The sequence below is a fragment of the Periplaneta americana genome, chromosome 15 (genome assembly GCF_040183065.1).
Source record: "Periplaneta americana isolate PAMFEO1 chromosome 15, P.americana_PAMFEO1_priV1, whole genome shotgun sequence".
Classification (NCBI taxonomy): Eukaryota; Metazoa; Arthropoda; class Insecta; order Blattodea; family Blattidae; genus Periplaneta; species Periplaneta americana.
The window spans coordinates 139,819,857-139,836,029 of record NC_091131.1 but is presented as its reverse complement, the minus strand read 5'-3'; the positions used below and the strand labels follow the sequence as shown (position 1 = coordinate 139,836,029).

General features: G+C 36.9%; 1 protein-coding gene across 1 annotated transcript in view; it reads right to left on the bottom strand.

The window, feature by feature from the left end:
- Positions 1-15,243, bottom strand: part of LOC138715743 (pickpocket protein 28-like) — a 78,355-nt gene extending 63,112 nt beyond the window's left edge. The window contains exons 1-2 of the mRNA XM_069848797.1: positions 15,165-15,243; positions 13,181-13,334 (exon numbers count right to left, since the gene is read on the bottom strand). Coding sequence (XP_069704898.1) covers positions 13,181-13,334; positions 15,165-15,216 — 206 coding nt within the window. The 5' untranslated portion in view covers positions 15,217-15,243. The remainder of the gene's footprint in view (positions 1-13,180; positions 13,335-15,164) is intronic.
- Between the last annotated feature and the right edge of the window lie 930 nt (positions 15,244-16,173).

Below are 16,173 nucleotides of genomic sequence, written 5' to 3'. Positions count from 1 at the left end.
TTATAATTAAAATGTTAGAAGTATTGTGCTTTATATTAGGCCTACTTGTTCTAGTGTTTGTGATTCTTGGTGTAGGAACAAGAGGAAAGCCACTACAGTCTGACGCCAGGGAAATAGTAGAGCCAGTTTTTCGTAGATGAGTATGATGCCTTGAAAATCGGAAATCCTACAATAAGCGAAGCGAACTGCTGCTACGTGTGGAGTATCTGAACGCACTGTTTACCGTATCCTAAATGAAAAGAGAGAAGCAGATGAATCAGGTAGAAAAGTGTCAACTCGGAACAAAAAAACGGCCGCAAAGAACTCCCACGAAAACCAATATAGACTCATTCACTGCGGCTGCCATCAAGAGACAGATTTACTCCTTGTACAAGACTGATTTTATTCCGAGTGTGGAAGATATTCGTGATGCTCTCGATAAGTCTGGGTTATTTTCTGGCAGCAAATGGTCGGTGCGGGAATTACAACAGTCGCGCTCAAACCTCCTGACGTTTCGCGAAAGCCAGTAACATGCGAGCGCGATGTTGTCACAACTACACTCTCCGTCTCTGTCACTCAGCGGCAGTAGTTTTAAAACTGTGGGGCGCGACCCTTTCCCTGAGGTTGGTTTGATAGGGAGATGCAGAAGACTTATAAATAGTAATAATAATAATAATAATAATAATAATAATTATTATTATTATTATTATATTATAATATAATATAATATAATATAATATAATATAATATAATATATTAATAATAATAATAATAATAATAATAATAATAATTATTATTATTATTATTATTATTATTATTATTATTATTATCTTCAGATTGCATCGAATGAAATTAATAGTCACAAAATATAGAAAAATTAGTTGAGTCAGACGTAACTCGCTGAATTTATATCAGTTTTGTAAGTTTTACTTTTATTAGGGTTAATAAAGTTGTCGAATAACACAAAGGCGCAGCTTGATCAAATAAATTGAACGATAGGATTAATTTGAATTAGTAGGCCCTAATTTTCTGTAGCCTACAAATGAATTGATTGAATTGACATGCCCCTAAATAGCATCATGTCCATGCTGTCAGAGCACATTCTTACAAAAATAGCGGTTATTATATGCCTGTGTTCCGTTTAAGGAAAATGATGAATTAATAAAACGTACCTTTTGTGCTGCAAATTTCTACTCCAGTGGCAGAGTTAATGGTGAGCCAACATCGTCGTCGTCAGCCCCTTCACCATCAGTTTCACTGTCATCTGTGTCACTGTCTTCTTGTAAATAAATGAACACTGGTTCTAAAATGCTTTCGCGGCCTAACTTTTTAGCGAAATCTTCCTCTTCTAATTTCACCACGTGTTTCACGCATTTTCAAGTTCCTTATTTACAAGTACTTCCACATTCGACATTTTGAAAGTTTTGTTGTTTCTAGCGACCTCCCTTTTCACCTGGGCCCAAATTAGTTCTATTGCACTATACTGGCAATGATAAAGTGGGAGTCTTATCAATTCATGCCCCATTTCATTGGCCAGCTAATCAAGTTCATACATTTTTTCACTGCTTTTGAAAGGCAACACTTTTTCCAAAAGTTCTGACTTAGTGTCTGAGGGAGAAAAACTAACACCTTTACTTTTCAGCCATTCACTGATTTTATCTTTTTTAGAGGAGGTATTTGGTGTTCTATTAATGCTAACGTAATGGTATGGAGCATTGTCCATTATAATTATACTCCCTTCCTCTAGATGATTTAGAAATCTGTTTAAGAACCAATCGCGAAATGATTGTGCCGTCATTTCTTCGTGATAATCACTGGTTTTCTTTGATCTGAATACCCATTTAATACCTGGAACGAAAGCTGTTTCAGCTGATCCTACATGGCAAACAATAAGTCTACCTCCCTTTCCTAAAGGCACTTTAAGACCTCTATTTCTATTTGAGTCTTGCCAAACATATTTCAGAGAATGATTTTGGTTGACCCACGTTTCATCAAGGTAAAATGTGGGTCGAGTGTCACCTGATGATCTGATCATGTGCATTTTGCGCAGAAACGTCAGTCTTGCGGCAACAATATCATTCCGTTCCATTAGATATTTTTGCCCATCATTGGTTTTCCTGTAGCGGAATCCCAACCGATTCAATAATCTTTTAGTGGAAGAAACTGAACCTGAGTAATTATTTTTTTTTCTAAGCAGTACGGTTAGTTTGTCAGCTGTCGGAAATTTTCCGTTATCGTAAAAGTAAAAAATTGTACGTCGTACAACGTCTTTTTGGAAGTCGTCTAGATTTGTAACTCTTTTAGGAACATTCATATGCTTTCTAGGAGAATGGAACAATTTATCGGCACTCTGTGTTTGCGCTCTTTTAACGTCTCTGCATACACGGGACACTGTAGACATACTTAAAGAACACGCCTCGGCAGTCAGTGCTTGACATTTTGAAAAGTTAAGATTTTTACGCATTTCTTCAGAAGAGTATTTCCTAAAGGAATTATAAACACTAAACACCATTTTCCGAATTTTACTGCCATATCCACTCGATCCACCATTCCCACTTGCACTGAGCTCACTAAGAGACATAATTGTTTTGAGAATGCCAAATTGCCAACACACGAAAAAGATATTACATTACACTTTCATATATCGTACTTTAGACAGAGCCAACTGCACACAACACCATCAGAAATCGAACTGACATTTCAATTAAGTAGTCTCTCTTCTCTCCTCTCACAAACAGATAATTCTGTTTATATTCTGAAGAGACCCTTTGTTTGAAGCTGTACGTTTATGGTTCTCAAAATTCTTACATATGATAAACATTCCTTATCGCATTGCAGCTGTATAAACATCGTCCAGTACTTCATTGCTGGAAGTCCGCACAAAGCAATGAGACAGAGGCAACTGTGACGAAAAAATCTTACGAAATTACGATGATCAGGAACAACTCTCTGATTCATTAGAAATACCATCATCCACATTAAGGACAATAATAAAAAATCTCTGCAGCTGCGACGTCGGAAGGTTGTAAGCGCAAGAGAGTGAAGTGTGATAAACATGAGGACTTGGAAACACGCACACGACAAATAACTATAAATTACTTTTTTCGATAGAATTGAGTACAGTACATATTGCAAATGTCTTTGACGTACAATACAGTAATTACATAATGGAGTAATGCTGTATTACCTTTCATGAATCATGTATTTCCATAAACAAAAATGCTAATAGATACTGTATATAAGTGAAAATTAGTATACCCGTCTAATACGCGGTCCCGATTAATACGCGGTTTACACGCGGTCCCTTGAACAGCGTCTTATCGGGGTTTTATCGTATTAACCCATAAAATTGGAACCACTGGGGGTAGAAACGTGATTTTTGTTTCTATGTGTTCAGAAAACATTAAGCATTCATCATATATACATGCAGGGTCCCAACAACATACCAATTTTCCCAGCGCACTTGTTATTTGATTTTGAGATTTCTAAGCGGCGACTATGCGGCGGGTCTGCGTAGCCCATATGTTGCAACGCAGCACTGCCGCTATTGGCTATCGCCGATAAGCAGACACACCTGCAAACGTCAGGAGGTTTGAGCGCGACTTGTACTAAAGAAACTTAATATCCGTTACGCTAAGAATAACTTCGGACGGAAGCTTCTGCTAGAGAAACCCGGCATAATTGCTAAGCGATTCCATTTCTTAAGGAGGATGCGCGACTTAAGAATAACTGGCCACCGTATTGTTTACCTAGACGAAACATGAATAAACATTAATCACACGAAGAGCAAAATTTGGATTTGTGACGATGGTGACATTCCTCTGAACGTGCCCTTATGCAAAGGGGGACGATTTATTATAGTGCATACTGGATCTTCCTCTGGATTTATACCAGGAGCCTATCACAGTTTTAAGTCAAAATCTACCAACGATCCCCATGAGAAAATGAACGCCGTTAATTTCAAACATTGGTTCCAAACAAACTCCTTCCGAACATTCCACAAAACATCATCATAGTAATGGACAACGCCTCTTACCATTCTGTACAGTTAAATAAAGCTCCCACTTCTGCATCTTTTAAATCAGACATGCAGTCTTGGTTATGTCAGAACAACAAAGAGTACGACCCAAAGGCGACAAAAATCGTACTGTACGACATAATAAAATTGAAAAAGGAAAAAATGGTAAGGTACGAACTGGATACATTAGCTCAAAGTGAACCACACCGGCATACCGTAGTAAGACTGCCACCATACCACTGCAATTTTAGTGCCATTGAGTTCATCTCGGCTCAAGTGAAAAATGATGTCGCTAAACATAATGTATCTTTCAAATCCAGTGATGTTATAAAATTATTTGAAGAAGCGTTGTCCAAGGTCACGCCAGAGAATTGGAAAAATACGTGTGAATATGTTAAAAAGGAAGAGGATTTTTATTGGGAAAGGGGTGTAATGATTGACAAGGCGGTGGATCGTTCCGTAATAAGTTTGGACTCTGATAGTGACGACGATGACGGTGACGACAACATGGAAGTAGAAGAGAATCCGCCACTGCACATACAAATAGTTTCATGGAGGGTGTCTGTTTCTTGCCACCATCCCTCCCGCAGAAGTCCGATAAGCCACTGAGTGAGTGAGAGGTAAGAAATATATATTTCTCTGTCTAAATTTTTCTGCCAACTAAACAATTCTATACTATAGTTCGCTAAGTTGTACGCACCTTTATGTGTGCGGTTCTTGCAAGATACAAGTTTGCTCGCGTCTGCAGTAAGTGGCGGCTCGTTTTAAGTGAAAAACAATATAATCCCCCAGCTCATTTCCCTTTAGTGATGAATCGAAAGAGAAATATTTTTTTTTTTTTATTAAGAAGGGAGATAGAGTTTGTAATATGTTCTATTACACTTTCTTACGTATGACATTTTATGTTACAAATAAACACAGTGAAGGTTGTAGTAAAGAAATAATGTCTAGATCTGCTTTAGAACAGCTAAAGGTAAAAATGGGATATCAACAAGATGAGACTGATATCAAATATCGTTAGCACCTTGTGCGTGCGAGTTACAGAATTGCACGACATATGATCGACTAGCTAAGAGCATGTATGGATAAATTTGAAATGTGGCAGTATCATGTAGAACATAGACAACTTCACTTTCTTTGGCTAGGCCTATAACAATTGACAAGGAATCGAGATTTTTCTGAATTCGTTTTGGCTTACAGTCGATAGAAGATCCTGAAAGTTTATAGCTTGAATTGATAAATCTACAGAATAGCACGTCATTCAGATCCCAGCGAGATCAGGAATCGAACTGTTCGTAATGCTACCTAAGTCAGAATTTCCAAATATACTCTTTGCTTCCATATACTATATATATTGTATGTGCTTGAAGCAGAGTTTAGTACAAGAAAGAAGTGTAAAAGCTTTCAATATACAGAAAGAGCTCAGAAGTAAGTTTATTTCATCTGCTTTGACATGAAAAAATTACTTTCTTGAATTTGTGATTGTTTACGAATACAGACTATTACCTTTTTGAGAAGAGAGCAATACGCTTTAATGTACAAAGACTTCTAAATTCTCGAGTTCTATGTTTAAAATGAGACATATAATAAGAAATATTAACAAATAGTGTAATAATAAATAAGTGTTACAGTTATATTTGTTGTATTTTGAAAAGGCTGTATTCAGTTTGTGTTTCTAGTACTAAACTGGTTTATAAAACTAGGAAAAAATATATAATTTTGTTATGTGTGTTTAGATACAGTCTATCTAAATTACTATAATTATTGTATCATGCGTTATTCTGAAATTTAAATCATGGAGTAGAATCACGGCCACCTACATGAGCCGCCAGAGCGCACCGTGGCAGTGAACTGCTATCCCAGAGAAATTACGAACAACTTGTACTGCTGCGGCTGGCTCCGTCTGTCTTTCCCTCTTTCAAAGTTTTTTTTTATCATTTTGTGAGCACGAGTTGCTCATCCATATACATAGTCCTCCAGATCATGATATTTCTCCCAGAAAGTTTGGTGGACAGCATTACACAGCCTTTCTAGTTCACCTACTTTACTTGGTTTGAAGTTAGACATTGGTAAATCTCCCCCTGTTCTTTTCTTCTCCGTCATGACCCATTGTAATTCTCTCTGTACTTCACAAATGAAGTTTCTCCTCAAATATTTTCAGTTGTCGAATAGACTTTCTGGCTGCTAGAAGTTTTTCTTGTACTTCGGCGCCAAAATCTTTCTCCTGTGCTTAAATATGGTTTGGTCACATGCACATTCGACGCAACCATCATTCTTCTTACCATCTTCCGCTTCTTTGCCCATCAGTTTATTGATTCCTATTTTACAAGTAGCCTAAATTTAAGCCTGCCTTTGTTACTTCTTCCTGGTGGATACCAGGTCATAACGTCTGTTGATATACTCTCTTCTTTCATTCTCTGCACATACCCTTACCATTTTATTTGTTTTGTTTTGATGTCATCCAATAGGGCGCTAGTCATAATCTTTTTTGTTTAATGATTGTATTCTTAATTTTGTCTCTCTTAGCAATCCTCGCTGAACGTCGCCAAATGTCCATTCTGTTCAATTTATAATTTTGATACAGATCTTGCTTTTAGATACCATTTTTATGCTGCATAAGTAATTATATTGTACTTTTAACTATGACATGATAGATATGAGTCTTGGTTTTGATGTTACGACCGGATCATACAGAACACTGTTCAGTATTTATTTAGCTACCTTGGTTAATATTTATGAAGTTCCTTACTTTTTTTATTTTCACAGTGAAACGACAATGGACGATGTTCATTGTACCAAATGTCTGCACAATTACACTGCGATAACCCCATAACTATCTCAAATCGGGGTTCCTCCTTTACAAGAATCGCTAAATTTCCGACGTGCACATAACTTGCAAGCAAACATTTTCATATGGGCAGATAAAAAAGTTATTTTTTTCTTTCACTATGTTAATAATGTCAAAACAAGTGCTTATACAAATTTTGGCCACTCGAGCGCAATTGCGAGGGCCGTTCTGAAAGTAAGTTTCTCTGGGGCCGTTTACTGAAAGAAAACACACTTTCATAGAAAGATTTATTGGAACAGATATAGCAATTGTTGAGCTATTTTTCAACATAATCCCCATCGGAATTGAGACATTTATCATACCGTGGGATCAACAGAAAGGTGCAGACGGCTGTTACACACTGGTTTACATCCCGGGCGGCATACTTCTACGACAGAGGGATACAAAAGTTGATCCCATGGTTTAACAAATGTCTCAATTCCAGTGTGGAATATATTGAAAAATAGCTCAACAATTGCTGCATCTGTTCAAATAAATATTTCCATGAAATTGTGTTTTCTTTCTGTAAACGACCCCAGGAAACCTTACTTTCTTAACGGCCCTCATAATTGGGCTCGAGTGGCCAAAATTTGTATAAGGACTTGTTTTGACATTATTAACATGATGGAAGAAAAAGAATAACTTTTTTTATTTTCCCCCATGAGAATGTTTGCTTATTAGTTTAATTATATGTTTCGCTCTTTGTTGTATTGTAGAACTAATATTAATTTACGAGATATCAGGGAGAATGGACTTGGATGTGTCTACTTGTGAAGAAGTTGTGGAGACACACTAGAAGACTTGTTCTGCACATTGCTGTGTACTAATCCAATTTTCCAAATTGCATATGAACGATTACCATACCGACAATAGCATAGTAGAGTAGTACTGTGGATCAAGTGCCAGGTCCTGGCTTCCAGCCAGACGGCCCGGGTTCCATCCCGGTCATGGAATTTGTGGTGGACAAAGGAGACATTGCAGAAGGTTTTTCTCGTGGTACTCGCGTTTCCCTCTATCATTTCGTCAACACTCTCCACCTGCCCCTTATTCATATTATAATCTGCAATAGTAAAAATAGGCTGGGGTGAAAACCTAGGGGTATTACTGATTTCCAATGCTGATATAGGAAGGACTTATCAGGCTACTCGTGTGCGGATGGGATCTGGCTCTAATATGGGCTAAGGCAAGATGGCTCATCAGTCAGCCGACGATGACAGGAAGGGCTTGGGGCTCAGGGGCCCCTGGGGTTTATCTGGATATTTGTCCGCGAAACTGGACCTGGCTCTTTCAGGGTCTGAGACAGAACGACTCACCTGTCAACATCAGATTCACGAATGCCATTCAGGTTACCTGTCGAATTTAGACAATCATCGAATATAGGCCTATAGGGGGCACAATGGACGAAAGCGCGTCTAAGTGTACGGACCCGTCCTGGGTCCAGTCCTCATAAAGACAGCCAAGTACTGTAAGGCGAGTTATTTGCGCTGGTTGCTGTTAGAATTTCTCTGTCGACGTAAGCAAGTCTTTGGGATTGTATTGACATTAAAAAAATGGCACAACATAGATTAACGAAGGACATACATACATACAGTACATACATACATACATACATACAGTACATACATACATACATACATACATACATACATACATACATACATACATACATACATACATACATACATACATAGTGTTCTGCCAAATGGCAGGTCTTTCACTGCAAATCCAGCATTCTCCAATCTTTTCTATTTTCTGCCTTCCTTTTAGTCTCTGCATATTATCCATTTATGTATCTTAATATCGTCTATTATCTGATATTTTCTTCTGCTCCGAACTCTTCCCCCGTTCACCATTCCTTCCAGTGCATCTTTCAGTAGGCAGTTTCTTCTCAGCCAGTGACCCAACCAATTCCTTTTTCTCTTCCTGTTCATTTTCAGTATGATTCTTTTTTCACCCATTCTTTCCAGCAGAGCTTCATTTCTTTTTCAGTCTTCCATCTTACGTGCTCCATTCTTCTCCATATCCACATTTCAAATGCTTCTTGCCGCTTCTCTTCACTTCGTCGCAATACCTATGTTTCTGCTCCAGACAATGCCGCACTTCACATAAAGCACTTCACTAGTCTCTTCCTTAGTTCTTTTTCCAGAGGTCCGCAGAAGACACTCATTTTTCTATTAAAAGCTTCCATTTCCATTGCTATTCTTCGTTTAACTTTCTAGCAGCAGCTCAGGTTACTACATCCCAAGCATTTAAAACTTTCCACTTGCTCTACCGCCTCATTTAGTATTCACATGTTTACCTTTTTTATTTTCCTTCCTATGACCGTGAGCTTCATCTTGTTAGCATTTATTTTCATCCCATATTGCTCACATCTGCCATTTAACTCCACTAGCATATCCCTTAGTATCGTCTCCCTTTCTGCTAGCAACCCCATATCATCAGCAAATCTTATGTACTTTATTATTTTTCCTCCTACTATCACCCCTCCCATGTTCTGAAACAGTTCTTCACTAAATCTTCCAAGTAGATGTTCAACAGGGTAGGTGATAAAGGGCATCCTTGCGTAGTACTTCTACCAAAGGATATTTTGAGAAAATTTTTAATATTACTGTATGTTAGCAGAAGAAGAGAGGAACTTCTAAAAACAGCAGAAAACAGCTAGTGAACAAGACTAGTAGAGAAAATATCCTGGAAAGTGAACAGGAAAACAATTTTCGAAATAGGAAACGTTGTAGACACTAGAAAGCCTACATTTAATAGATAGCTAGGAAGAGATGTATTGTATTTGTATTGTGGTAACCATACTGTAATGTTCTCCATGCCTCGGGAGTCGAACATGCATCCGGCAGGAGGGCGAGATTGGCGGTCGCTGGGCTCGGCAAAGGAAGTTGCGCACGCATCTAATGCAAGGGCAAGTGCGGTGTGGCGCGAAGCAAAGGGGGGAAGCTGGTAGTTTCGAAAAGCTACGCGAGCCGATTTTTGTAACGAAACGTCTAGAAATCGAAGGCTCGCGAGCAATAAATAGAAGAGCGGCGCGACAGAGTCCAGTTCAGTTTAGAACAGTTCAGCCAGTCGGTTTGTGAAGCAGCCGTGAGCGAGCGAGGAAACCAGCCTTCGAGACCAGAGTTCGACGCGAGTAGACCGCAACTTTGGCAGCGACCAGGTGAGTGCGGCGTACCCAGAAGTCTTGGGGTTTGACTTGAGTGGGTCCGCAACTGTAGGAGCGTCCAGGCGAGTGCGGCGTATCCGGAGTCTTTGGTTCGACGTGCAGTGGATCGCAGTTGGGAGATCTGAGTTCGAAGTTCAATGGACTGTCTCTGAAAGTCTTGGGTTCGATATACTATGAACTTGAGTGAATGAGCTAGAAGAACTAGCCAAGGCAAACGAACTGAGAACTGACAGTTTTGTTTTGTAAATAGTGCGTCGTGAACATTAGTTGAGATTAGGAGTACATTGTTGTTCTCAATAATCCAAGTGAATTGTCATTGTCGTCTGTGAAGTGCAATAACGAATACTGTGTTGCTGTGTGGAGTGAAATACCCATTGTTGACGGGAGTGTTTAAAATTCAGAAATAGAAAGCCATTATTGTTGACAATAAAAATAACATTATTGTGTTGAATTAAAAGTCACAGTATTATATATTTGTGAAGATAGGCAACGCGATCTGACGGGATAGAGATTAAGTCAATAGGTGGATGGGGGGATGGATGAATGTAAATAAGTTGCTTCAAGGTTGACCCAGTTTCACGAATTGTTAAACATTTAATATGTTGACTGTGTCACGGAGATTTTCAAACTAAGCCAAAATGTATAAATTAATCAAAATTGGGGTTGTGTAATAATATCTTCCCGTACCTACATTCATTCTCGTTTGATATATGAAACTATGAAGAAAAGCAAAGTAACGTGGACTCAAAAGGAATTTTTTGTACTAAGCCTTATATTATAGAAGATATCGCCTGATCATGATCAGAATATACGTCCACTAGTCGAACATATATTATCTTCACTTTTATCTGACCGTTAGAGTTTTTGCGCCGTAAAAGTAGTATCTTCTCAAATGTGGGTTAAAATGGGAAACTTATCATCAGACTGAAGATGGCTGGTTTAGGTTGTGTTGCATAAAGAAAACATCATCATTTATAATATAAAGTGAAGTGGTAAATCAGTTCGTAAAGTTGACTTCACTCAAATGTCGTGCATATTTACGAGTGCGGAGATAACTTAAACCGCCAAATAGTGTGCAACAAACAAAGAAAATTAAAAGAAGGTGATTAAATCCGATGACGCGGTTTACATTATATTGGTGAAGCACATTGTATATGTTCGTGGCGCAATTTATACTCTTCGACCGTGACTCAGTTCGCCGACTCGATGGATGGATGGAGGGATGGATGGATGGATGGATGGATGAATGGATGGATGGACTGATATATGAATTAGTGGATAGATATATGGATGGACGATGAATGATTAAATTGATAGATGGATAGATGGAAAAAGTGACTGGTTAACTGTTATATGGCTAAGTGTGGTGTAGCGTAGGAGTAAAGGTTTCTAATTTTTTTTAATCAAGACTTCAGTAACTCCTTTAAATCCATTTCAATATGGGGAAATATTCACACAGGGTCCCGCCAGGACCTATATTATATTCTCATAGCTAGCAGTGCATAATAACTGCGGATTCCCGGCCAACAAGTCACTCAGCTGAGTGCGCTCCTAGTATAATGGCAGTTGACATGGGATACACGTCAACATACAGTATATATGCCTAACTTGGAGTCAGGCCACAACGGGAAACATCGAAGGAGGAGAGTTCGGTCCGGTACTGTGGATTGAAATCGGCGTAGCTCAATGGTCAGAGCGCTTGGTACGTAGAACCAAGAACCCAGGTTCGATCCCCGGCGCCGGAGCGAATTTTTGTCCTAAAATATTAACTTTTCTTTTTTCTAATTTTTATGAACTATTTGCAGATGACACAAGTATCATAATTACAGACAACAACTTTGACACATTCAAATATATAACATAAACATTTCTCTTTAAATTGTATGAATGGTTTACAACCAATAAACTAGCATTAAACATTAATAAAAACTAATTCAATTTAAAAGCACTTCAAATTTAATCTCTGAAACATGAGACACTATCAACAATATACTCCTACTAGAAACATCAACAACCAAATTTCTTGGTTTGCACTTTAATAACACATTAAACTATAAAATCATATTAAAGAACAATTTCTAAACAGCAGTATCTTAAAGACAATATATTTTGCCTATTTTCGTTCCATTATGTTCTACGGAATAATATTTTAGGGAAATTCTGCAACAGCAATTAGAATAATTGTTGGAGTAAAGGCCAGAGAATCGTGTAGACCATTATTTAAAAAATTAAAAAATCGGTACATATATTCTTTAATAAATTTCCTCGTATGTAATAAAGAAAATTTTCCAACTAATTCAGCCATTCATGAACGAAAGAATGATTTTCATATGCCATCATCAAATTTATCATGCTCTCAAACGGGAGTATGTTACATGGCGATAAAAATGTTCAATAATCCTGACTACATTAAGAATCATAAACAAAAACCTACATTATTTTAGGTAAAACTAAAAAATTACTCAATATCTCACACTTTCTATTCTGTAGATGAATTCCTGACATTTCACAGTACTGTGTAAATATTTTAATACTGTTAATGGTAAACATAATGCATTGTATAATATGTTATTTTTATTAAGGTATTTTTACATATTTCATATTTGTATTTTTATATGTTATTATTATTATTATTATTATTATTATTATTATTATTATTATTATTATTATTAAAGTGTTAATAATTCTGTACGCATTTTATATTTGTATTTTTATGTATTAAACGTAAGAATTGGTCATGTTATTTACTCTATGCTATGAAGCAAATGTAAGAATATTATGGAACCTATCTGTCTGTCTGTCTGCCTGCTGCCTGGCTATCTGTCTATCTATCTCACTGTCTGTCTGTCTGTCTATCTATCTCTCTCACTCTCTGTCTGTCTGTCGATCGATCCATCCGTCCGTCCGTCCGTCCGTCCGTCAGTCGGTCTGTCTGTCTGTCTAGCTAGCTACTTACCTACCTACCTACTGCCTGCCTATCTACGTATCTACGTATCCACCTATCTACCTACCCACCCATCAATCTGTCTGTATGTATGTATGTATGGATGGATGGATGGTTGGATAGATCGATAACAATAAATCAATTTAAGGTTTTTAATTCAGTTTATGTTAAATAATAAATGGGTTACCAACATTATAGTTACACCACATAAAATTTGAAATATTATTTACAAAAGTAACCTACCTTTCAGCAATGTGGAGGTCTTTATTTCCGACGAACTGCAGCCCATGGAAGGAAGTCTTGTCGCAGAATTCCCTGAAGACTTCGCCTAACACTTCACGTTTTGTCTTCGACTCTTTCTCATGCTTGTTGACTCTGGATTTTACTTCTTGCGGTTCTGTTTTCGATTGTATGTAACAGAGAAGTTCAGTTTAACAACTTGTGAGATGTTTTTATGGTGTCTGCTTCTAAAACTCAGACGTCGGCACAAATTACAGAAAACTACTTTATTCTTTGCTCCATATACAATCAATTCCGTGTGGACTTTTTTGTGTACGATTGGGCAGTTTGCCGTTTTTCATTACTATGTAATAAAAATAATATTTGGGAATTATGGATAAATGGTCAAATGATAGAAAAAATGGATTTCTCAAGATAGCATGCCTTTTCCTACAAAAATTCTAATTGAATTCAGCAGAATTTCAATCAATCAGAACCATCTATTACTGCAATATTGTTGATTTTATGTTGTAACTTTCGTCTTGTCGCTGATGATTCGCAGTTGTTTCCAATTTGATAGTCTACAGAAGTATTCAGAAGGTAATAGAAATTGTAGAAGAAACAGAAAAAACTGCTTTGTGATACAATGGAAAATCTTCATAAGAAATTTTGTCATGAATTTCCTGATTATAAAATTCGTTCCCAGAATATCCCAGAATTTAATAATTTGTACTCAGATAACCCTGGATTTTAAGTGTTAATTATTATAATTTTATGAAATTTCATGGCAAACGAAATGACATTTGATATTTTCAGGGAAGAATATTATCTTTTTTTTTTTTTTTTTTTTTTTTTTTTTTTTTTTTTTTTTTTTTTTTTTTTGTAAGAAAGCACCACCAGCAGTTTGCAAATGTTATGGTTTAACAGATTTGAACAAAAACATTGTTGACACAGATAAAGAGATCCAAGAAACTTCTCAAATAATAAGACCTAATAAACCAGAATTCAGTGAAGGAAAGTGGGTTGTAGTAAAATACAGTGAAAAACACTATGCAGGAGTTATTACAAAGACAGGGGAAAATGATAATGAAATAAAAGTTCTTCACTGCATTGGAATCAACCAGTTTATCTGGCCTGTATCAGAAGCCAAGATATGTTATTGGTGTGAAGATACATTTAAAATAAATCCCCCCAAATATTTAAGCAAGCGTTGTCTCTCTCTAGATAAAAATACATGGGAAAAGTTCTTTACTCTAAATTATGAGTAATTCCTCTGCCAACATTCTGACTCTTCTTGATAGATGTTTAATTTTTCTTTTGGAAAAGAGCAGTGATAATGTCATATATGTTACTATTGTGTCACATAAGTTATTCATACTGGATTAGCAGTTTTACTTATAAATCTGAATATATTCTTTAAAAGGAAATGTGCAATTAAGTAATTTTACACTGAATTATTAAGATTGATTGAACAAAGAGTTGTTATCTTTTGAATGTGCGATAAATAGAGACAACGGTAACTTGTGTAGCACAGTTCCCAAAATATTTTTAAATGAATATAAAAATAATTATATTTAAGCGAAAAAAAAAGTGCGCTGCCAATATTTTTCCAGTTTTGTAGATGTTATTAGGTGTTCAAAAATAAAGTTACTTTAATTTTTCTGCTACTTTTGTATTTATTTTCTTCCCTCCTGTAATGAGCACTTTAACTTAGAAAGATCCTAGTATCACGCGAGATTTTCATTTCCTTCGGGTAAATTGGAACAGCTCATGATTTTATCGACAAAATGTAAATCTCTTATGATACAGCTTTACGAAGAAGAAATATTTCCGAAGGTCTTTGCCGTTTCATTAATCACTTTAAGTTATTTAATAATAATAATAATAATAATAATAATAATAATAATAATAGTAAACTCAAAATTAGGTACCGCATTAGATTAAAATGTAGTTTCCATAAGCGTCTGCAGGTAATAGAATAATATAAGAAAATATTAACGTAACTTACCGTGACTTTGGTCCAAGCTGAAGCTAATATTATTCACTCGCTTTTCAAGCATTTTGCCTCTCTCTGCAGCCAATGCTGTTACGGAACTCTCTATCTTGCAGAGCAAATTATTTTTGTTAGGTTAAGCCCTGTCTCTCAGGAATAGAGGTGCGTGATTCGAGAATGGCGGTCACTGATGGGCGTACTGCTGGCGCAAGCATATCCCATCAGGAGAATAAAAACAAGGAATTATAATTAAGTGTAATTATTTTAGTCGGTTATTTAAAAATCCTGTATCAAGTAAAGCGTCAGTGACAGCGAGATGTATTTGGCGGTATGAGGCCGAGGATTCGCTGTGGGATTAACTGACATTCGTCTTACAGTTGGGAAAAATTACTAAAAAATCCTAACGAGGTAATCAGTCCAAGCAAGAATCAAACCTCCCCCCGCCCTCATCTCCGAATCAGCAGGCACACGCTTTACCGCCTGAGCTATGAGGGTAATAAGTAAAGATGAGGGATTTGTGTGATTTGTCGTCAGGTTGCGTGTGCATAGACGTTATGCAGCTGTATGCCCAGTGCCTGTGTTGACTTCCGACGTAAATAAACGACGCGAAGCGTACAGTCTGAAAATGAGAAATGCAACATTCCGTTAAGATCTAGCAGATGACAATATACAAATATGAGAAATATGTTGAAACATTAATATAGTTAGAAGAAGAAACTTGCCTTTATGATTTATCCATAGCTTCAGAGCCATCACAAGCCGAATTTCACTGCACTACTACAGACATTCTTAAATTATCGAATGTCAAACGTCGTCGTCGATCACTCAAACAGTTTTTGAACTGCGAAAAGCTTCTTTCAACGTCACAGGACGTTGACGGTGCATATGTCAAGTATACTGTCCTATCGTCTGATGATTTTGCATTCTTCAGCATGTTATTGTTAAATAGCCCTTATTTTTCTGTAGAATGTTTTGCCATTTATTCTTTATTCTCTGTGTGCACGGTCCTGGAGGTCCTTTCTTG